Source organism: Parasteatoda tepidariorum, chromosome 3, assembly GCF_982258835.1.
Source record: "Parasteatoda tepidariorum strain Cologne lab strain chromosome 3, Ptep-v5.0, whole genome shotgun sequence".
Lineage (NCBI taxonomy): Eukaryota > Metazoa > Arthropoda > Arachnida > Araneae > Theridiidae > Parasteatoda > Parasteatoda tepidariorum.
The window spans coordinates 118,646,362-118,670,463 of record NC_141757.1 but is presented as its reverse complement, the minus strand read 5'-3'; the positions used below and the strand labels follow the sequence as shown (position 1 = coordinate 118,670,463).

General features: G+C 29.8%; 1 protein-coding gene across 2 annotated transcripts in view; it reads left to right on the top strand.

Annotated features, from left to right (window-relative positions):
* The window catches only part of LOC107454877 (LIM domain kinase 1), a 58,845-nt gene extending 35,638 nt beyond the window's left edge, over positions 1-23,207 (top strand). For both annotated transcript variants that reach the window (XM_087159973.1, XM_016072210.4), the window contains exons 8-13: positions 6,308-6,455; positions 8,859-9,137; positions 13,165-13,230; positions 15,588-15,800; positions 17,404-17,558; positions 21,503-23,207. In XM_087159973.1, coding sequence (XP_087016099.1) covers positions 6,308-6,455; positions 8,859-9,137; positions 13,165-13,230; positions 15,588-15,800; positions 17,404-17,558; positions 21,503-21,752 — 1,111 coding nt within the window. In that variant the 3' untranslated portion in view covers positions 21,753-23,207. The remainder of the gene's footprint in view (positions 1-6,307; positions 6,456-8,858; positions 9,138-13,164; positions 13,231-15,587; positions 15,801-17,403; positions 17,559-21,502) is intronic.
* Positions 23,208-24,102: the final 895 nt, after the last annotated feature.

Sequence of the window (24,102 nt, the reverse complement as noted above, 5' to 3'; positions counted from 1 at the left end):
TTAATGTAGGGGAGAGTCGGGTAGCCCCGCCCACCTAAGGAGTTTTGCTTATATTTCTGTATAATATTGAGTAATAATCAATATTTTTGTATGTTTCTATTGTTTTACCATCTAGTTAAATAATGCAAAAAGAATAAACCAAAAAAAGAATAGTTTAACTTAAAAAAATAGAAATTTAAAAAAACATGTTTTTTAGCTCCTTTCAAGATGTGTCGGGTAGCCACGCCCAGTTACAAAAATTGGGTTTTTTGGCTATTTTTTCAGGTGTAAATGAGAATGACCAATGTATCGACAATAGATAAACCTCATTTATCATTTTTATCACAAAATTATTTTATTTATTACATATTTATATACTTTTAGTGAATTCTATCATTTAATAACAACAAATGTCATACTTTTTATCATTATTAATGTATATTAATATATTATAATATTAATATATTATAATATTAATATATTATAATATTAATATATTATAATATTAATATATATTTATATTAAATATTTAACGAAAATAATTTAATTTAAGTAACAATAACTAATAACAATAGTTGTTTTTCTATATAAACTTATTTGGTTGATCTCTTCTTATAAACATAATATAAAATACTTCTTATAAAATTACAAATTCACTTTGTATTTTGATTGCATTCAAATGCTTCTGTAGATTGATTCATTAACAAATGAGTGAAAATAAATAAGTAAGCAAATAGCTTATCATAATATTTATGATTTCTTGATATTAAATTTAATTAGGATATATAAATTACATTTTAAAAATATTTAATTTGCATTTTTAAATATATAAATTTTTGCATTTTTAAATAGATAAATTTATGTTTCATATAATATTAAAACATATTGGTAATTGATATATCCAAATTACATTTAATATCAAGAAATCATAAATATTATGATAAGCTATTTGCTTACTTATTTATTTTCACTCATTTGTTAACGAATCAATCTACAGAAGCATTTGAATGCAATCAAAATACAAAGTGAATTTGTAATTTTATAAGAAGTATTTTATATTATGTTTATAAGAAGAGATCAACCAAATAAGTTTATATTGAAAAACAACTATTGTTATTAATTATTGTTACTTAAATTAAATTATTTTCATTAAATATTTAATATAAATACAGTAAAACCTCATTAAGTCGTCACCCTGATAAGTCGTCACTCCGCTTAAGTCGTCGTTTTCCTGTGGTCCCGACTAAGCCTCATAGACAATAATGTAAAATAACCCTCTTTTACCCGTCATCGAATTTAACTCTACTCCGGATAATTCGTCACCCCAAAAAAATGTCAAACCTATCTTTTTTAATGGCAAACCTATCTGTTATCTTTTCAGACCCGCCCCTTTCACTTTAAGTATCTCCGGGAATTTCGGATCACCCACGAAGTTCGCTCTACAGCTGTGAGCATTCCTTTCCTTTTAGGGGATTTGGATTCTTGGAATTTTGCATGCCAATCGTTCAAAGTTCTTACTTCTTGCTCCGACTCAGTCGAGTGTAGACGTTTTTCTTTATTGTACGTACTTCAGTGGGACTTCATTTCATAGCGAGTAAGCCCCGCTATAAGGGCCATTTTATTTTCTTACAAAATTGTGATTTGAATACGTTTCAAAATGCCGGGAAATCGAAAACTTACCTCGTTATCTCTTAAAGAAAAAAAGGACTTAATTGCCCTTTTTGAAAAGTCAAATGTTTCGAAAACAGCTTTTGCCAAAGAACACAATATTCCGAGAACTACTTTAAGTGATATTCTATCATCAAAGCAAACCATTGAAGAAGCAGACTGCAAAGAGAATGAGGAAATCAAAGTTTGACGAGATCGAGGAGATTTTAGTTCGATGGTTAAAGCATGCAAGATCGCAAAATGTGCCTATTTCTTCCGTCATTCTTAAAGATAAAGCGATGGAAATTGCTAAGGAGTTGAACATGGAAGATTTCCATTGCAGCAATGGTTGGCTGGAGCGTTTCAAAGACAGAAATAGTCTTTCTTTTAAAACGATTTGCCGCAGCTGTTGATGGTGATGCTATAGAAGAATTGAGATGTTCTCAAGGACATTTTATCCAGGTTTGATGCCTCGAATGTTTTTAATCTAGATGAAACGGGCTTATTTTATCGTCTTTTGCCTGATAAAACTCTATCGTTTAAGGGCGAAAAATGCACCACTGGAAAAGCCAGCAAGCAACGTCTAACACTTTTGCTGGGAGCGAATATGAATGGAAATGAAAAGCTTAAACCACTAGTGATAGGCAAGAGCAAAAGGCCACGTTGTTTCAAAAACGTTAAATCTCTGCCAGTTGAATATGAAGCAAATTCAAATGCATGGATGACTACAATGATTTGGGAACGGCATATCCGTAAATTGGATTCCCAGTTTTCGCGCCAAAAGAGAAAAGTTGCCCTTATTGTCGATAATTGCACAGCCCATAGTCAACCCGAAAGCTTAAAAGCTATTGAAATCGTTTTCCTTCCTCCAAATGTTACTGCACTTCTTCAGCCATTAGATCAAGGGATAATTCGGGACTTCAAAAGAAAGTACAAAAAAATGCTAGTAAAAGATCTGATAAAAGCATTGGATAAAAATGAAAAGTTTGAAGTTTCCGTTTTAGACGCGATCAATTATGTGCATAGAAGTTGGAGCTCAGTTTCTACGCAAACTGTTTTTAATTGCTTCAGACACGCGGGATTTGTAGCCAATGCAGAATCCGAAGATATCCTCTGTGAAGAAGTCGACCCCGAGCCCTTAGAAAATTTGCTGCAAGTTGTTAATGAAAAAGGTTGCAGTGTCAATGACGTAAATGCATTTGTCGATATTGACAATGACATCGCTATTTGTTCACAAGCGACTGTAAAAGATTTAACTTCAGAATTTTTAGATGAAAAACAACACAGTTCCAGCGAGGATAGTGATGATGAGAATTCGTGTGGAATTCCGCCCAGCAAGACTGAAACATTAGAAGCCTTAGAGAAAGTTAGACGATATTTAACATCAATTGAAAGCACAACAGAGGAAGAATTCAAGGCGCTGATGATATTGGAAAAGAAGGTTAACAGCAATCAACAATTCCTGCATCAATCCACTATGTTAAGCTATTTTAATGCTCAGAAATAAAAATAAAAAGTGGTAACTATACAAAAGTATTTGTATTCCTTTTCTACACATTTATTTGCATGTGCATTACATTCTAAAAATCTAATTTTTCTCAACGAATCCTATTGCAGTCCATTAAAAAATTTCAATGTTATTTTAGTTTTTTTAAAGAAATTTCTAACTCCACTTAAGTCGTCACTCCGCTTAAGTCGTCGAAAATGTTCGGTCCCTTGAGTGACGACTTAACGAGGTTTTACTGTATATATTAATATTATAATATATTAATATACATTAATAATGATACAAGGTATGACATTTGTTGTTATTAAATGATAGAATTCACTAAAAGTATATAAATATGTAATAAATAAGATAATTTTGTGATAAAAATGATAAATAAGGTTTATCTATTGTCAATACATTGGTCATTCTCATTTACACCTGAAAAAATAGCCAGAAAACACAATTTTTGTAACTGGGCGGGGCTACCCGAAATCCAATTTTTTTGTAAATTTGTAATTACTAGAACAATTTTTTGCATACGAACTTCTTCCTTTGTGCAAATTAAACTTAAGACTACATACTTTAATGCTGTATGCATAAAAAAAATTATTTTTTTAGTATTAAAATGAAGTTTAATCGAAACATTCAATCAATGTTTCTTAATTTCTTGACTTCTGTATTCAACATATTTTCAAAACTATTGCTTACCATGTTACCAGCTGCATAAATACTTGAAACTTTGAAAATAATATTTTTTTAATATAACAATTAGTGTCCGATGGCCCATTGACTTGAAAAAATATTCTATACACATGAAATTTACTGTGGGCGGGGGTACCCGCTGGGCGGTGCTACCCGACTCTCCCCTATATATTTCTAATCGATCTACTGGTTTATATTATACCTATTTTATTCGAGCAGAAATATATCTGTCCTATGCCACTTGTTTGTACCTTGAGTGTTTTGAGATGAATGGAATGTAGCCTACAGTTTATAAGCTTGCGCTTATGTGCTTTTTTTGTTTGCTTTATTGATATTATAAGTATTTGCAGGTTTATATTCAGCTTCAAAAAAATTTAAATTTTATTATAGCAGTTCTTCTTCAATATTTGTACAAAGTAATACAATTACATGCACTAGAATAGAAAGGGATGTGATGTAGTTTTTTGCATGCAAAATATATATAAATAAAAAATAAAATCTTGCAATAAAACGCTTCTGTTTCAAAATTTATATATCTATATATATATACAGTAGTTAACTGATTATCCGGAACGATCGGGACCATCGCTATTCCGGATAACTGATTTTTCCGGTTTTCTGAATCGATACAAAAAGCCGTTTTTCTTACTGTTAAACCCAACTAAAAAAGAAACAAAAATAGTTGGAAATAATCTTAAAAAAAAGAAAAAACATTGAAGTAATACACTAATGATTATTTCCAAAATGATGGTAAGGTAAACATCTTTCAAAAAAGAAAGAAAAATCCTAAAATCTTATGAGGAAAAAAACATTTTTAATAAAAATGGCGGGAAAATTATTTATCGAATTTCGTTCCGGTTTTCTGATTTCCGGATAACGGGTTCTGTACTGTATATATATATATATATATATATATATATATATATATATATATATATATATATATATATATATATATATATATATATATATATATATATATATATATATACATACATACATACATATATATACAGTGAAACCTCCTGTTATGGACACTCCTGTAACCGGACGCGGACAGTCATGTTTACGATGAAACATTATTTTCTATCCCGTCAAACCGGACACTATTTTTTCTAAATTTGAAAAAAGATTTTTTCTGCTTCAAGAAAAAAATACGCAACTTTTTGCTATTTTTAAAGCATGTAAATTTTTCTTGCCTTATCCATAACTAAAAATATTGTCAAGCTATTTTATTACTAAAGAATCAATCTTTCTCCTGTAACCTTGCCTTATGTTTGCAAAAAAAGAAGAGCAAATGATCATTTAGACATCATCTTTTTATCTGGACAACACAGGTTATGAAACCCAACAAGCTGAAATGACATCTTAAATGCTTTCAATGCTTACTCTCAATGCACTGCGAATTTCTTTTATTTTCTTATCAATTCGAAGACTATTTAACAAAGCTGGGGTAAAAAAAAAAAAGAGAACGGAAATATAATCTTTGAGGTGTTCATATAAATGAAACATTTATTCAGACACTTGATAGATGATTAATTGTGAATATATTAGCTCAACAGCTCCTCCTGCTGTACATGTATTCATTTCTTTTTTTTTTCTGTAAATCATGGGAAGTTTACTTTCAAGGAGGTATTACCCATGTTTCCTATCAAGTGATGGGTAGGTGTTAGGGTAGTAATTAAAATAATAGAGTAATTTAAACTTACTGAATACTAAAAGCTCCTATTCGGTATCATATGACTAACTTGAATATCTGTGTTAATATGAAAATTATATTCATTTATCTGTAGCTATAATCTAGAATTGTGTATTTATATCAAACTTTTTTCATTTATTCTTTTTGTATAGATAAAAATATTTTTTAAAGTTTAAATAAATATCCCTGTGGATAGTCATTGTATATTATTTAATTATTTCTATATCATTGAAAATATTCTAAAAATAATTTACGGTGTTAAACTTCATAAGTGTACCCTTCCCGTAAACAGACCGTTTTTTTCGGTCCCGAGAGTGTCCGCTTAATCGAGGTTTCACTGTATATATACATATATATTATGGAAACCTTTCAAAAATTATTGTCCAAAAAATATAATTTTTCTATTGTGTTTTAGGCAATATTGTGATATTAATACAAATGAAATTTTTTGTACAAATATGTGTGAAAACCTTTTCAGTACAGAGAAGATGGAGATATTATAGATATGGTTACTTTTCTGAAATATTTATTCTGTACATCTCAGTTTAATTCAATTTAATATTAATATAATATAATTTTATTTAACAAAAAAGATGTATAAAATTTTCTTTTCAAAATGATTTTGTAGTGACATTTTTTAACTTCAATGATGGAAATATTTTTCTTAAATCTTTTTTTCCTCCTATTTTAGAATTTAATTAAAAATACCATCATTATTTATGCATTAATAATAAGACATTCATCATTTTGCAATGATATTTTAATGATGATTTTTATTTTCCATCTTACAGAGATTTTAAATCGTCAAGGGGACAGCAATATGATTTTGCAAGAACTCGTTCATTTAGAGTACAAACAAAGAATCAACAGATATTTCGACCTTCTGATCTTGTTTTAGGAAAATTGCTGGGAAGGGGTTTCTTTGGTCAAGCTTTTCTTGTGAGTAAAAATTTTAAAACAATTTTGCAAAAATTATTTATTGCACTTTGCAAATTAAAAATATTTTGTAAAATTCATTCTTAAAGAGTTGAGTTTTAAAACTAGGAATAATAAAAGTTGTATGGTTGTTATAATTATTTTTTTGATACAGTTTACTTACTAATTAGATATTTATTGAGTTTCTGGGTCTCCACATAGTCTATACCTGACAAAAACAATCTTTTATCCAACTTATTTCAGGTACCTTTCACACATTTTATTTGTTACTCAGACAGTTCCTTGTAAAAACAGGATTTAATACCCCTCCAAGTATCATGGCATTTGTGTAAAACAATATAAGATCGTTGAATTAATATTTTACAAGAAGTTCTAAGTAAATTTTTTACTCATATTTATATTAATATTAGCATTTGCGTTTATATTTGCATTTTCTACCCATTTTACACTATATCTAAAAATTGTATAAAAGAAATTTAGAATGATCTATGTGAGATTTTAAGCCATGGAGACAGATAATGATGGAGGACAATGTAACTTAATTATTATTCATTTGATTTATTTGAAATTCTAATTAGATATACAGCGAAACCTCCTGTTATGGACACTCCTGCAAAACGGATGCCTCTCAATACGGACATATTTTTAATTCCCCGGGAATCTTCTATGAATAAACCATTACGTACATTCTCCGCAAAGCGGACACTCCCGTGACTGGACGCGGACAGTCATTTTGGTCCTGAAACGTTTTTAATCTCTACAAACCGGACACTATTTTTTCTAAATAAATTGCAAGCTAAAAAAATTCAACTTTTCACCATTTTTAAAGCATGTAAATAAAACTTTTTGCCTTATCCATAACTAAAAATATTGTTAAGCTATTTCACCACCGAAAAATCAATCTTTCTCCTGTCACCTTGCCTTATCTTTGTAAAGAAAGGAGAAGAAAAAATGGTACTGCACTCCTGAAATAATTCTGACATCGGCATCTTTTGATCTTTTCATCTGGACCACACAGGTTATGAGACCCCTCAAGTTGAAATGACTTTTCTCAATGCTTCTTCCCCATTGAAAATTTCTTTAATTTTCTTATCAATTTGAAGACTGTATTTAACACAACTGGGGTAAAAAAAAAAGAGAACAAAAGTATAATCTTTGAGGTGTTTATATAAATGAAACATTTATTCATACACTTGATTGATCAATTGTGAATAATCATCTCCATAGGTCCTCATGACTTACAGGTATGCATTACTTTTTTTTCTGTGAATCATAGGAGGTTTATTTTCCAAGAAGGTATTAACCATGTTTCCTATCAAATGATAAGTAGGTGTAAGGGGATGTGAACCTAATAATTGAAATGGACTGAGGACAGTACGCTCCTATTTGGTATCATATGTCTAACTTGAGTATCTATGCTAATAGGAAAATTATATTTATTTATCTGTAGCTACATCCAGAATTATGTATTTATATCCAACTTCTTTATATATTCCTTTTTATCTTTCTTAATGTTTAAATAAATATTCTTGTAGATATTTACAGTATCCTTGTAGATATTATTTAATTGTTTCTACGTTTTTGAGAATATTCTAAAAACAATTTACGGTGTTAAATTTCGTTATTAGGGTACCCTTCCCGTAAACGGATAACTCTCATAAACGGACAAATTTTTTGGTCCCATGAATGTCCGCTTAACGGAGGTTTCACTGTATTTAGTTCCTGGTTAATGAAGGATATTTTTTATGTGTTTTTTTAAATATATACCGAATGAAAAATGGTTGAAATATAATTTTATAGTAATTTTCAATGTAATTTACCTATAATTGGAACTACATTATTAAGGGTTGCACAAGTTTTTGATAAATAAAATTTTTATTTATTACCAACCTTGAAAAGAAGATCCATATAGCCATAGCTGCCAACTCTTCTGTATTTTCCAGTAGATTATTGGATTTTGCCAGTTTCTCCTGGTCTACTGGTTTAATAAAAAGCAATATTTCACCATTAGTTTGGGGATAACAGGAAGGCCAGTTTCTCCTCTTTTTGTTGTTCTATATATTCAATAGCACTTTCGATAGCTTATAGTTCATCTGTAGGAGAGTTTTTTTATATGCTTTGATTTTCATTGCCACTGTCTTCATTATTTTCGCTAGATTCATTTTCATTATTGACGATATTAAAGATCATTTCATCGGTTATCTCGTGTTGTCTGTCAACTTGTTTTCCTGAGTGTTTGGAAGATAAAATTCAGAATTTTTTTTCGATGGTAGTTTTAAAAATAAAAAATTAACTAGAACAACAAAAAAGAACAATCCTTGAAGTATTTGATATCTCGGTTAAAGCGGAAACTCAGATAATCGGGACTCTACTGTATTTAAAATATTATATTACTTTCTATTTCAGGTCACTCACAGGCACACAGGGCAGAAAATGGTGATGAAAGAACTTTATAGACTGGATGAGGAGGCTCAACAGAACTTTGTCAAAGAAATTGCTGTCCTGCGCTCTTTGGAGCATCGAAATGTTTTGCGGTTTGTTGGTGTGCTCTACAAAGATCAAAAGCTGCATTTACTGACTGAATTCTTATCAGGGGGCACACTGCAAGACTTCATTCATGATAAGTCAGTGGATATATCTTGGTTGCAGCGAGTTAATTTTTCTAAAGATATAGCTTCTGGAATGGTAAATTTACATTTGTCTGTTATAAAACTAGCATTTCTTTTATATGTGTTTTATTAAGCAATATTTTTCTATTATTATTACAATTTGAGAAATTATTTCCTTTTTATCTAAAGTTATGAAATTAAATTCACTTTAACTTCAACTTTTTAAAAGTCCCCCCCCCTCCCACATTATTATCATTATTTTTTTTTTTTAAAAAATCTAAAATATACCAAGTTTCTTCACTATATATTTTTCTGGAAAATTTTGTGCAATATTTCCCTAAGTATATTTACTCATCATTAAACTTTATCATAGTGCATATTTTATTGTATTATAGTTATCTGTTATACAATACCATAATTAAGCAACTGCATTAGTGTGTTACTAGTGCGAGTATTAGTTAATTATTAGTTACTAGAGTGAAAGGATGCAAGCTATTATAGAAACAAGGAGAAATCTGTTTCCCTCTCTCCCATGTTATGTTGGTAAAAAAAGTCTGGTCTCATTGAGAAATTTTTTATTTATTTTTTATCATGCCCGTTTTCATAGGGAGGACGAAAATGTAAAAGTCGCCTTACTTTTTCGCTACAATTAATTTGCTAACGCCACTTCATTGACAAATAATTAATTATTGATCAATTTGGTAATTCCGTCAAATAGTAATTTCTCCGACAGGTTCATTTCATTCATAGGGTCATGTGTAATTTTGAAATTATTTTAGTGTTTCTTAGGTTACACATTATGTCACTGGCATTTCTTCATTCAAAGACAATTGCAATAACTATTTTAAAAGATTCTTGATGTAGCAAGTGTGAATGAAGGAAGAAAAGAACAAGGGTAAAAAGACAGTGAATTATTCAGAATTGTCAGTGAATTAGAATCAACGAATATTGTATCCAATATGAGTGGATACTGAAATAAGTTTATGAATGAAAATTGTGTTTTAATTTAATATTTTTTTTAATAAACTGATAGTTAGTTGAGCATTTAACTGAGACCGGTTAATGGATCAACATCTGCTCTTTTTTTTATTATCCTAAACTATAGTAGTATTCATTTCAGCATCAATTATTGCATTGACAGGTCGTTTCATAGAAATCATTCTGTTAGTAGAACATTTCATCTAATAAGCCATTTTGTAGAGAAAAAAAAATCTAAAACTCTGTTGATAAAGAATATTATACTATGATGTATAATCCCCCAACACAATAAATAATTTGCATTGATGCAGTTTAAATATATTGGGAAAAGTTTCTAAAGACCCAGGGCCACAAAGTGCTGTCGTGTCAGTGTTGTTGATGATGAATACAGTTTAAAATCTTGTTTAAAAAATACAACAAACTTTTGGAATGAAACATTATTAGTAATTATAAAGAATTTAATCAGGAGAACAAATTATTTAGATTTATCTTTCTTATTTGCTAACCCGAAAGTTCTAGCTTCCCAGATTATTTAAGATGGTAGCAAAATAACAATTTAAGCTTAGATTAATTTATTTAATTTTGACCACACTTGAAGATTTCTCTGCACAAGTAATAGGTTTTACATAAATGTTTAAGTTTGAATGTAGCGGTGGAAAAATTCATCCCGAATTAAATTTATTAAATTAATAATGAAATGTTAAATCATAAAATTTACTACCACTTTAAATATTAAATAAAATATTCTCATAAATCGTTGCTGCAGTTATGGTTGTTCAATTTGACGTTACATTTTGCTTCGTTGTACAAAAACTAATAAAACTTAGAAACTTGAAATTGCAAAGTTGTATAGAAAGATGTACAGGGAGTACAATCCAATGAAATATTAAGCATGCAATAAATAATTTAAGAATTATAACTGTTAAATGTGTAGGAAATAATATCATGCAGGCCGCTCTAGAAGCCACAGAGATGGAACTACAGAGTTTTAATTTCACAAGCTGAAAGAGCCATTTTTGTTTCTGAACTTGACACAAGCTTTTTTTTTTATTCTAAAAATTACTATGGAATAAAAAAAAATAAAGATTCAATCTTTAGTTTGAGAATTGTCAATTGTTAAACTTGCGGTAAACCCCCCCCCCCCCCCCCCCAGTATGACTGATCTATTGCCTGCTGAAATGGAACTAGAGAGTTGAATTTTATTACTACACTGGTTATCATAAATTAAGGAAAATTCACAAAAATCGCGATAACTCAAGAAATTACACATGGAATTTTATGAAACTTACCCACAATATACAACACATAGTAAGGTATTAAACAACATAAAAAGAAATTATCAGACATTAATAGTAGTATAGAAATTAGCACATGTATAAAATAAACAAATTGGAAGTATCGGTTTGCAATAGAAAAAGTACCTTTAATATGGAATATGATTGCCTCTAGAAGCAATACAGCACAAACAGCGATGTGTGATGCTTTCAATTATGCGGTCTATCAGTTCAATAGGAAGTGAGAGCCATTGCTCTTGTAAAGCAGTTGCAAGCGTGGCAAGGGTCTGAGGGGGCGGATTGATGGCAGATACACGCCTCCCTAGAGCATCCCAAACGTGCTCGATAGTATTCAAGTCCGGGGATCGAGCTGGCCACTCCATGCGAGTAATTGTTTCCTGTTGAAGATAATCATCAACAATGCGAGCTCTGTGTGGTCTTGCATTATCGTCCTGTAACAGGAAGCAATCACCAATTGCCCCGGCATATGGGCGCACATAAGCATCAAGGATGTTGTCTCGATAAACCTGAGCATTCACGGTTCCCCTTGGAAAGACATGGAGGTATGTGCGCCCTCCTAAGGATATGCCTCCCCAAACACAGACACTGCCTCTTCCGTATGCATCTCTTTCACGGATGTTTGATGGATGATAACGGGTCCCAGGTTCTCTCCATATCAAATAACGTCTACTGTCACTTTCTAGACTAAACCTGGACTCATCCGTAAAGAGAACAGGCCTCCATTGATCTGACGTCCAGTGGACATGTTGTCGGGCCCACTGCAAACGGTCTCTCCTATGGCGTGATGTGAGCGGCACGCAAATGGCTGGTCGTCTCGCATACAGACCACCTTCGTGGAGCCTTCTGCGCACAGTTGACGTTGACACCAACCTTCCGGTGGCTGCAGCAAGAGAGGATCTAAGATGTGTCGGAGTAGCGGTTCTATTCCTGCGTGCACTTAATGTCAAATATCGGTCATCGGCACTGGTCGTAACAGTTGGCCGTCCTTGACTGAACCTCCTAGATGCCGAATCTGTGGTTTGAAATTGCCTCCAAAGTCTATGAACCACAGATGGACTCACATTTAGCCATCTGGCCACTTCTGATTGACTCTGCCCTGCCTCTAGTCTCCCGATGGCTCTCCATCGTAGTTCTTCAGGCAAATGATGCCTAGAGGTCATTATTACGAATTGGCTATCTCAGATTTTCAATGTCGCAATCACAGTAAAATTTGTGTGCTTTCTCTCAAACTTGGACTTTTATGCTCCAGGCAGATGACGTAAGCCGAGTGCAGCGCCACTAATTTGCATATTGCAATTTTACTCAGCTACTCTTAGTGGACAACATATGCAAATTTTGCACGGTTTGGCTTACTTTTGAAAGAGTTATCGCTATTTTTGTGATTTTTCCTTAATTTATGATAACCAGTGTATTATAAACACTTTGTGAGTTCTTTTTTCAAAGTTCCAAATTGTTTAGAAGTTTTCTTTCTTTCACTTGACTTGGTATATTACTAATCATTCAGTGTAGTTATTGCTTTTGCCTTTGCGATGCTGATGTTTTATAAGTAAAACGAAACTATTGATCTTTGAAATGAATAAATGTTTAAATACTAGAACAAAAAAATTGTCTGTTTTGTGCAACTTGATCTACAGCTAAAGGATGTATAAATTTTCAAAAAAAAAAAAAAAAAAATTCTTCTTTTCTGTTAATTGCAACATAGTATAGAAATTTTACTACTGTATAAAAATTTTATTTCTAAAGATTTTAAAATGTTCAAAGCAGAGTCTAGAGAATATTTCTTTTTGTTATAATTTTTGGTTACTAATTTTTCTTAATGATTTTTTTCAGGCTTATTTGCATTCAAAAAATATCATTCACAGGGATTTGAATTCTAACAATTGCTTAGTGAGAGAGGTATGAACATCTTTTTGATTATAATTTTAAATATTTCAATTAAGACAGATTTTCATTAGCTGGTTATTACTGAGTCACAGCAAAAGAATTTTACTACCAGATACACCAACCTGATTTTTTTACTCTGAAGACTTTTAACATTTATTTAGGTTCGGTTGAATCAGATTTCGATTTTTAGTAGCTTTAAAATTGTTCATGAAAATGAATTTAGTTTTTGAAATCTATGTATTCTATTAGTTTAATCATCTAACTCAAATATTTCATTTTGGCTAGAGATATTTCCTCTCGTAAAGAATTTTTAATCTGAGAAGCTTGGTAAAGTGAACACCTTTAGGATAGAGAAATATGTTCATTAAAGAGAGGTGTCCGTTTAGAAAAAAGTATGCAAATACAGAACTCTAATGCTGAAAACTATTTTAACTAAGTTAATATGATGCGCATATAATTACAAAATTTAAAGTAGAAAATTACATGTATTTATTTAAAAATAATAAAAGTATCAAAACTCAAAGATAACTGTATAAAAGAGTGATATATGTATATTACTCACCTAATGAATTTGCATTTAGAAAATGAGTAAATACTATTTTCATTATTTGGATTTGGAGGCTTAGCCATTTTCTAGAAATTTAGTACAGAACGTAAGTATTTTCGTACAAATGACACATTACTTATTCTTATGGTAATACTACTTTTAACCCTTAATTTTCTATGTAAATAAAAGCAATTTTTTAAAAAAAATCTTTATTTTTACTTAAGTCAACTAGAAATTCTTTTTGAAAAATATATTATTATATTTTCTGCAAAAGGTGATTGCGTTTTTTATATTTATTTTTTTATTTTTAAGAGGAGCATGTATTAAAAAATTGGCCAACGGTTGTTGAAGCCAAATTTTTACTAGAAAGCATGTTTTTTAACAGCTAGCTCAATAAAATCAATTTCCAAACAGCCTCGTTAAAGTTATCTTACTATCCAGCTAACCATGGGAGGTTTCTGTGTTTTTATTTTTATCTGTGTAACGCAAATATGCATTAGGTTGACAGAAAAAGTTTTTCATGAAAGCAAATTTGTCTCTTATTTGTTGCTTGATCTAGTAGTAGTTATTTTACCTTTTGGGAGTTAAAAATTAACAAGATACAGGGACAGTATTGTAACATTGAGGGCACCAAAGTCGCTTTATTAATCTTCATTTCATCATTGGTGATAAGATGAAGTTTTGCATGTATCAAAAGTTTTAAGAGATTGTACTAAGATAAATCTCATTGCTCATCAATTGCATTTATAGTTCGGATGATTAAAAATCAAGTCTTCATAGTTAAAACATTTTTCATTAATATACCGTATTGTCTTTAAAATAATTAAAAAATATCCTAGGTTAAACAGTATCTACACAAGTAAATGCTATTGAAAATTAAGTAGATCAAATGAAAAATTTGTTATAAAATCTACTATTAACAGATGTTTGCATATCAAAATTTTACGTTAATCATTTTACGCATGTGAACACTTATTCCTAATTTCTTTTAGAATTTTTTTTTTTTTAAATTTATCTTTGGAAAAAAAAAAAAACTTGTGGTTTTATTTATATAGATGTGCAATGAGCCTCATTAGAACTATGTCTTGTAAAATATTTGTTAGCTAGAAAATTATACGACTTTAATATTTTTTTACATGAATGTTATAATAACTGACCAGGTAATTAACCAAAATTTTACTGCATACCTGTAATTGGCTGAGTAAAAAACTTAATTTTCACCAGGGCTCCAGATTCAGCAATATTTTTAGACCTGGTACATCTCTTATGTCATTACATTGTTTTTTTTTTAAAGTACTTTTTTAGAATATATTTTCTTTGTTCATATTATATTTTATTCATAATATGTTTTTCCCAGAATTATAAGCAAAATTCTATTTTTTTTATTAATTGTTATCACATTTAAAAAAATAAACGAGACTTTTAAGATTAAAAGTCACTTAATTGTTTACATTGTTTTGTTTATAACAATATGCAAAAATAAATTTTGCATGCAGCCATTATAAGTTTATACTGATATTATTATTATTAATTTACCAGTAAATGATTATTAAGTGCTAAAAGTACACAGAAATGAAGGTTGCAATAAAATTATAAACATGCATTTTGGAATATTTTTTAAGAGAAAGTAAGATAGTTTGTCTAAAGATGAAACAATAAGATAATCAAATTCTAAATTGAAATATATAAATTTTTGTATTAAGTTTTTTGATTCCCCCAAATATCATTTACCCAAATCATGTTATGTTATAATGATTATGTTAATAAAACTAAGCTGTATTGATTTACTTTATGATGTTTATTTTTATTTCATCCTTTTTAGGATAAAAGTGTTGTAGTTGCTGATTTTGGACTGGCGCGTGTTATGCTCGATAAGCAATTAAGTCGAAAATCGAGCACGGGAAATCGTCGCCCTGAAAGAAAGAAAAGATATACCGTTGTTGGAAATCCTTATTGGATGGCGCCTGAAATGATGTCACATAAAAAATATGATGAGCGTGTTGACATATTTTCTTTTGGTATCATTTTGTGTGAGGTGAGACAGTTTTAAGTGTGAATTAATCAACTAATGTGCAATACGCCGAGGAATATATATGACAACTTGTATAAATTAAATTAAACAGAATTGCTGAGCAATTTAAACCTTACATTTTTTGAAGTTTCAGATTTAGTTTTTGTTTATGCGAGTGTAATGTGTTTCTAATTCATTTCCAATGTTTCATTAATTTAAAATGCCCATTTTAATTTTTCATGCTATCCTTTATTAATTATAGGACTCTACTGACAAAAGGTGAGTTTTTATATATATATAGCCATGCTTAATATTGTTTAGTTTTAGTTATCCTTTGCCAAGCATTCACATGCTTATTTTATTCTGATATTGAACAAATATTTACAGAAGATTGGGCTTAGTCATTTTATTTCATATTCAAGTACAATAATTTATGACTATATCTGACTAAAAGTAAACCCGATGCTTATGATTTGAGAATAATCTAATTTAAAGAAAAAGCAATTGAATGTATCTGATTAAATGTGAGGCAATACAATTATATAATGTAAAATTGTCCTCACCCTTCAGATTCAAATTAATTCATTAATTACGCTGAGGAACAATTTTTTGTTTTTGTTACATGAATTTTTTTTTTATTAGCAAATCTTAGATTCATTCACATTGCTAATTTGAAATTTGCAATTGATTTCTCTCTCAAAGCTACTGTCTTTTAGTGACATTTTTAATCTATTTTTTGTACAAGTTTAAAACGTTATATCTAACAGGGAATCGCTTGAATGTTGTGACAAATTTCTAGGGAAGATTGGGCACATCCTCAGGATTAAAGTTTCATTGGAACCTATGCTGCAAATGCTGTCATAGGCCACTAGGGGTGTTTTCCTTCATGTGCTTCTGAACAAGTCATAATCGGGAAGCTCACCTAGTGTAAGGTGACATTTCCGGGTATAGATATCTATGCAGTTTTAATCCTGATTATGTGCCCTAACTCTGTCACAACAATTATGGGTTCCCTTGTTACCTTAAAATGATTTTAGGCTTGTACATTTCGACAAAAAATAGACTAAAAGTAAAAAAATTCTATATCTTTTAGAGAAAAACTAATTCCAGATTGAAAATTCCACTTCTTTATAGGCAAGATCAATTATTTGTATAAATGCAGCAATCAATTTGTTCCCTTGTGTTTGATTGATTTTCAAAATTTTTAACAAGTTAGAAATGTGAACATTTTAAAAGTTGTTACCTATTATAGTATATTAGGTGGTAATTTTAATGCTCTGTGACTGAGTGGTCGTGTGCCGCATGTATTTGGTTGGATCCTCGGGCCAGGCAAGGTTGACTCAGCCTTTCATTCCTTCAGTGGGTCGATAAAATTAGTATGAAGCATGTATGGGAACTAAACATTGAGGGTTTTGCGTTAAGCTGACCATCCAACCGGAATATCTGCTCTTGCACCCCAGAGCATAAAGGTCAAGAAAACTGAGATGGGCACAGTAGTCCATGGCCCTTTATGGGCTGTTGCGCCACTGAGTTTAGTTTAGTAATATTAATATTTTAAGTGCTCATGCTCAAACCTTGATTATCCTCCATTTCCATGTAAAAAATTAATTAATTAATTTTTTTGTAGATAATTGGTAGAATTCCTGCTGATCCTGATATCTTGCCTAGAAGTTCAGATTTTGGACTTAATGTTGCAGCTTTTAAAGAAAAGTTTTGTGATGGTTGTCCTGAGCTTTATTCTGAAATAGCATTTAAATGTTGTGATATTTCTCCTGAAAAAAGGTATACTTGTGATTCTGAAAGTAATAATTTGCATTGGTTGTCATTTTTTTAAAACATGCCTTTTAAATTAATTTTAAAACTAGAATTTAATAGTGAGACGCAAAATGAAATATTTTGACCAAAATACTTTTTTTTTTTTTTTTACATTAATGGCTGTTGTACATTTTGAAAAAAAAAATTCATCCTTCTATTGAAATACTTCAATTTATGATTTTCTTTGGTAGTTTTACAAAAATTTTTTTACTTTTGTAAATTGAAGTAACTCAGTTTTTTTTAATAATTTTTTCTTTAAAAAATTTAATAAAAATTCTTAGTTTTCTACGAATAATTTTACATTTAAACTTTAATTTTGTTTTATGGTTAAAAAATTTATTTGCTAAAGAAATTTATAGACAAAATTTTTTTTTTCTTAAGCAAGTTTTTTAAAAAAATGGAAATATTTGTATTATAGTATTAGTTATATTAGAGTATAGTTTAGTATTTCATATTTGAAGATGTATGCAAACTTAGAAAACTGTTTTTGTCATATAAATATTATTCTCTATGAGTTTATTTAATTTTAATATACAAATGTCTATAATAAATGTCCATATACGTGTTTGAAAAGAATAATTTCAAGCACAATTTAAGGAATTCTATTCTTATGATCAAAAATTTTTTTTATTTGAAATTTAAAGACCAAGGATTTAGACGCAAGAGTTTTAAGAAATAGCTAGTCAAAACATATTTTTTCTTATAAATATTGAGTTCTAATCTGTTACTTTTTGATTTATTTATTTTGCTGTCACCAATAAATTTCAGTTTTTCTTTTTTCTTTCAAAACTCTTTTAAATGATCAAGCAAACTTTACCAGCAAATTAAAAACGTATAAAATGAAATGAATTTTTAAAAATAAATAAGGATAATAACTATAAAATATTCTTTCAATCCTTTATTCTGTGCAGAAGGAGTAATTTCATTTCTCATTTATCGATTTGTCAAGTTTCATACTATCTTAAATAGCTTTTTGATAAAAAATAAATAAAAGAAATGCATCAATAGTTGTGAAATTTTAGCATTCAGTTAAAAACTTATTGTACACATTTATTTAACACCTCATATTTTATTCTTTTTCACATCTCCATTTCTTCTTCTAAACTTTCTCATTTTTTTCCCTCCTAACCAAACATTTTTCAAAATTCTACCTTGAACTCAGAAATTTTGTAATGTGAAAAGATTTTTGATTTTTTTTTAAAATATAAAACTAGCTCTAAATTTCTTCACTTTATTTCTCCGGGTATCACAATTTATTAGCTATTTTTATTTTCATTTAAATTCTGGTATATGTGCCTTTTTAATTAATATTAATTTCTTCAATTCTTAAAAAGACCTTTTTATATTTTTAGCTGTCAGAAAGTTGAATTTATAATTCAAATGGTAAGAGCATGTGTGTGTTATTTTATATCAGCATGCAGTATTCAGGATCTGTAGAATTTTAGCCTTTTATTTAGCTATTTAAATAAAATTTGTGGCAAGTTACAGATATCATTCCTGAGTATTTAGAAGTGTAAAACCTTAATCATTTTAATGTTAATCCTACAAATATCTTCTTCATTTTCAGTTATAGATTTTATCCTTAAAATAGAATGAAATAATAATAATTTTGGCATGTATTCCTTTTTAACAAGATTATTTAAACCATATTATGTCATTGCATGCTCAATGATTTTGTTTTGTAATTTATTGAGTTTTTATTTTCTCTCTTTCGCATTTGTGAGGCTTGGAACTTGAATTTTGTATTTCGAAGCGTTTAGCTAAAAAGACTAGCTAGAGTGCTCAAACTTCCATCTTGAGTGTTTTGTTTTGTCCGCTTAGTGATTGCTTGTCATTTTATCACCAAGTAGAATTTGTCCTCAATCAAAATTTTAACTTAGTAGAATGCACAAACTGCACCTGAAACTTTGCCTGATAACAGCACAAGCTTCAATACTAATTTTATACAAGCAAATACTAATTTTATTACCGTCATTGAACAGCTGACAACTACATTTACGACTACTAATGTTCAACTCCGTAGCCTTGTAATTTTGAACCCAATCTGGAAGACAAGTGAACTTCTGGATCAAGTATTGGGAGAAATTTGCTCTCCTGGAGGACTTTTTGATGGAACTAACCCGCATTTGTGTTACATGGAGAGGAAGACCATGAGAACCTCCCACAGTTAGCCTGACGACAAGGGGACTCTAACCCATGACCGTTCTACCACTGAGGATATTTCACGTCAGCACTGTGGTTGGTGCAATCTGGATGCGGATTCGTATCGACAAGCCATTGCTGGGATCGAACCCAGTTCACCTCGTTGGAAGGGGTACGCTCTATCCCCTGAGCCATCACAGCTACTATATACAAAATTTATAGTAACTGGGAATTTATCATTAATAAATATTTTCGCACTGCCCAACTAGCTTAATTGTCTGAATTTTAACTAAAGCTCTCTGGCGGCTGACAATATAAGCATTAATGTTCTGATGGCTACAAACGGAATTTATTGCCATAAGGATCATATTATCCATTCAAATTTTGACCATTTTTGGGCTAGTTAAGAGTTTTAAGCTGAACTCTGTGCCATATCTTAAATGGGGTGTGTAAAATTATTCTCTAATCAAAAAAACTGTCTACTATGAACAAAAGAAGAAAATGAAATAAAATTTTCAAAGTTACAAGTAGACTGAAAAGGTTTTTGCCTGTACTGAAATGAAAGTGTAGGTTGCAGGATCACCACTAAAAGTTGTCTGTGAAATGTCTCTCCTTTTTTGGTTTTAGTCTGCTTAATAAATGTAGTTTTTTCATTTATGTTTTTATCTTTAATCATTATTAGTTTTTGTTAATTATTCTAATTATTTATTCATTTTATAAGCTATTATAAAAAATGTAAGTGTTTAATCTGTTTGACATTTGGTGGAATTTACAGTTTATTGCATGCATATTTTTTTAAATCCTCTTGTGAAATGTTTATACATTTTCCTTTTAGGTAAATAGGAAGTTTACCCTACTGTAATTTATTTTTGTTTGGTTTTAGTTTTAATAAATATTTTTGGTTTGTTAATCTTTCTAAATATTTTTCTACTTTTAAAATCCATTATAAAAATTATAATTGCTTATCATGTTTTCAAAATGTTTGATGTCAATTGGGGTTAATTATATACATTTACAAATGTTGCAGCCTAATTTTGATAAAATTTTTCTAATAGCTAACATGAAGGTTTATACCGCTGTATTTTATCATATATTTATGTTACATTTTTTAAATTGTGCATTAAATATTTGTTACATTCATAGAAATTGCTTTAGCAAAAGTATACAGGTTGTTCCAAAATTCCCTTTACTAAATCAGTGGAAGACATTCAGAGAATGAAAACATGAATATGAAGTTTCAAAACATGCTGAGATCCCGAGTGTATTGGACGTGTGGGACCCATTCTTTGGCCTTAACTATTGCCGAATGTCAATCATAGGTCACTTTTTCCTATTGGATCACCTTAAATCAGTAGTTTTTGTGACTCCTGTAGATATACTGGAGGATTTCATTGTATAGATTGTCGTTTCTTCAGCGGACCTCAGCAGGACATTGTGCATCTTTTCAAGAGAATCCGGGAATTATTTTTACATCCTTGTATACTGTGCAATTAGTGGGTGCACTTCAAACAACTTTTGTAATAATTAATCACATAAATCTTTTTGTTGTTTACAAGTTTATAGCATTTTTCATTGTTATCCAGCTTGGCCTTGACACTAGCATGAGTTTCCACCTTCTTAAGGTAGTTTGCCATCTCATGTTCATCCTTTTAATGTCTTTCATCTCCCCCATCTGAATTTGTTTTGTGAATTTTGGAAAACCTTGTAAGTTGCAAATCACAAAATTGGTGAGAGTGTAGATTTATTAACTCTTGAATGCATTTTTCTAGGCCTTCGTTTAATATTATAAAGGAATGGTTGGAAACCATGTCTCTTCACTTAGCAGTAAACCATGAACTATCTAAAGAATTAGCCAATTCCATAAATAATTATAACTCTCAGACTGAGGCACAAGAAGAAGATTCTAGTCCTGAAGGAGATTATTTTTCTCCTCCTCCTTTTCCTCTTCTAAGAACTTTCAGCGAGACTGGGACTTGCAGACTTTCCATTGATTCCTCTGCCGGTATTATAGAGTTGTAAGAATCAATAGTGACTTAAGTATTTTCCTTCTTCTAAGATACTCACTGTATTTCTTTATATTCTCTAAACTAGAATTAGTTTTATTTCTTTACAATTTTGTTAAAAATGTATTCTCTTGGTGTTTTTTTTTCTTTCCTTATTTAAACCAAAGAAGCATTGATTGTTGATAATAAAGCAGATTTCACCAAATTAAAGCCAGCAAGCTCAAACCAGTCTCCTATCATCACATATTCAGCCTGCAGTAGCAGGCCTAACTGGTCTTTATTAAGTTTCAAGAAATTCAATATTTTAATTGGATATGAAATTTATCAGGAAAACATAAGTGACATCCTATAATGGCAGAGATCCCTAATTTAGTCTCTGTTTCTGAAACTAAAATTTGCGCTTATTTAATATATACAGTTCAGTGGTATTATGAGCTAGATCAGTGGTTCCCAAAAGGTGTTCTGAGGAACCTAAGGGTTCCGTGGAAAAATTCCTAGGATTTCATGATTTTTTTTTTTTAACCAATTATAATTCCAACCAATAATCTGTTATTTATTTTATACTTCGGTTAATTTTATGAAACTATTTAAATAAATTGCCGATGAAAAAATAAATAGCAAAATTTAAATAAATATATATGCTTTCCAATTACAGTACATATAATGTAATAGGAATAAAAAAGGAATTATGGAAAAAATATTCATTTACATCACAATTGTATCAGTATTTATCATCAATTTAAAATAGAATAACTAAATTCAAGAATAAGGAATTATTTTTCTCTGAGAACCATTTATTAAGTTCTTTTTTTAAAAAAACAACATTGATTTTTAAAATGGGGGTTCCGCTAAAAGACACTCGATCATTTAGGGTTCTGTAACCGAAAAAAATTTGAGGACCACTGATCTAGATAATAGGTAATTGAGTGAGAATACACAAAATGTCTCAAATGGCAGGAGAAATAAAATGATTTGTAAAATGTTTCTTATAGATTAAAACTGGGAAATAAGAGCAGTTTTCCTTAAATTTCTAAAGCTTTGGGGAGATGACCTCCCCAAAATTATGCCTGTGCTAGTTAGGGCTTAGTGGAAGAGTTTGTATTATCCTTAGGCTAATAAGTTTTTAGATCCTTGATTTAAAGGGGTTTTATGAAATTTAAATGATCAAGTATTATATAAAATAATAATTAAAACAATTGTTTTATCAATAAAATTTTAATTTAGCTTAGATTAAAAAATTAGATACATATGCCATTTGACTGCTGACACTGAATTTACTTGGGGGGTGGGGGGTGGAACCTATTTTCATCATGTGAAGCAAACTGATTTTTATGTATTAGTAATCAATAGAAAACTATGGCTTGGAAAGTTTCATACAAATTTGACTATGTATTTTGACTCTCACAGACTTAAGTATGCATCTCAAAAGTTTACATCATACTTTCCCGTTCTTATGGCTGACTTCCTTATTTTAGAGTGTTAGATTGTTCGTATTATTTGTTTTTATTTATATATTCTTATTTATTTTTTCCCTTACTGTTAGTAGAGTAAATCTTCCTAATGATCATTCCTTTTTTAAAATTAGAGATTGAAACATTTAGCACTATATTCAGCTGCAATTAACCAAATGAAGTGTGATAGCGTATGTCAGGTTATTGGAAAATTTCAGTGGGCATGCTTTACAAGAACAAGTGCACTACTTGCTTGGAAGTATATATATATATATTTATTGTAATTTCTTGTATCATTAAATTCTCTAAAATTTATGAAATCTGTTTTAAAGCTGAACCAAGCTTTGCATGCTTTGTAAATTTTCAAAGAAAGTTTGCAATATATGCCTGGTTGAATTGAAGATTTTAGAAAAAGTAGATGGTGACAGTTAACTGTATGTTATTATTAAAGCAAATGCTCGTAAAATAACTTTGCGAATAAAGGCGATAAAAATGTACATTATTTTATAAAACAATATGTTACATAAACTTTCTGTTCTTACCTAAACTTACCTGATTTTCCAACTAGTATCTTCATGATTTTTATTCTAAAGAGTGAGCAGATAAGCTGAAAATTAAAAAAGTTTTTAGTTGAAAATTTATTTCCACATCTTATATTTGAAAAATATAAATTTTAGCTTTCAAATAAAATAAATTTTAATGCTTTTATTTAGCCTTAAGTACGCATTTTAAATATGTAAAAACGAATCCTTTTTATGTATGACATAAAAAGGATATATATGATACTGACTTATGTATAATACTAACTTCATTTTCTCTATTGATCACAATCTTTATTCTACTTAATAAAACAAGTACTAACTATTGAAATATTTCTTTTTAAGAAGCTAGCTTGTTTTTAAATTATAGAAATGC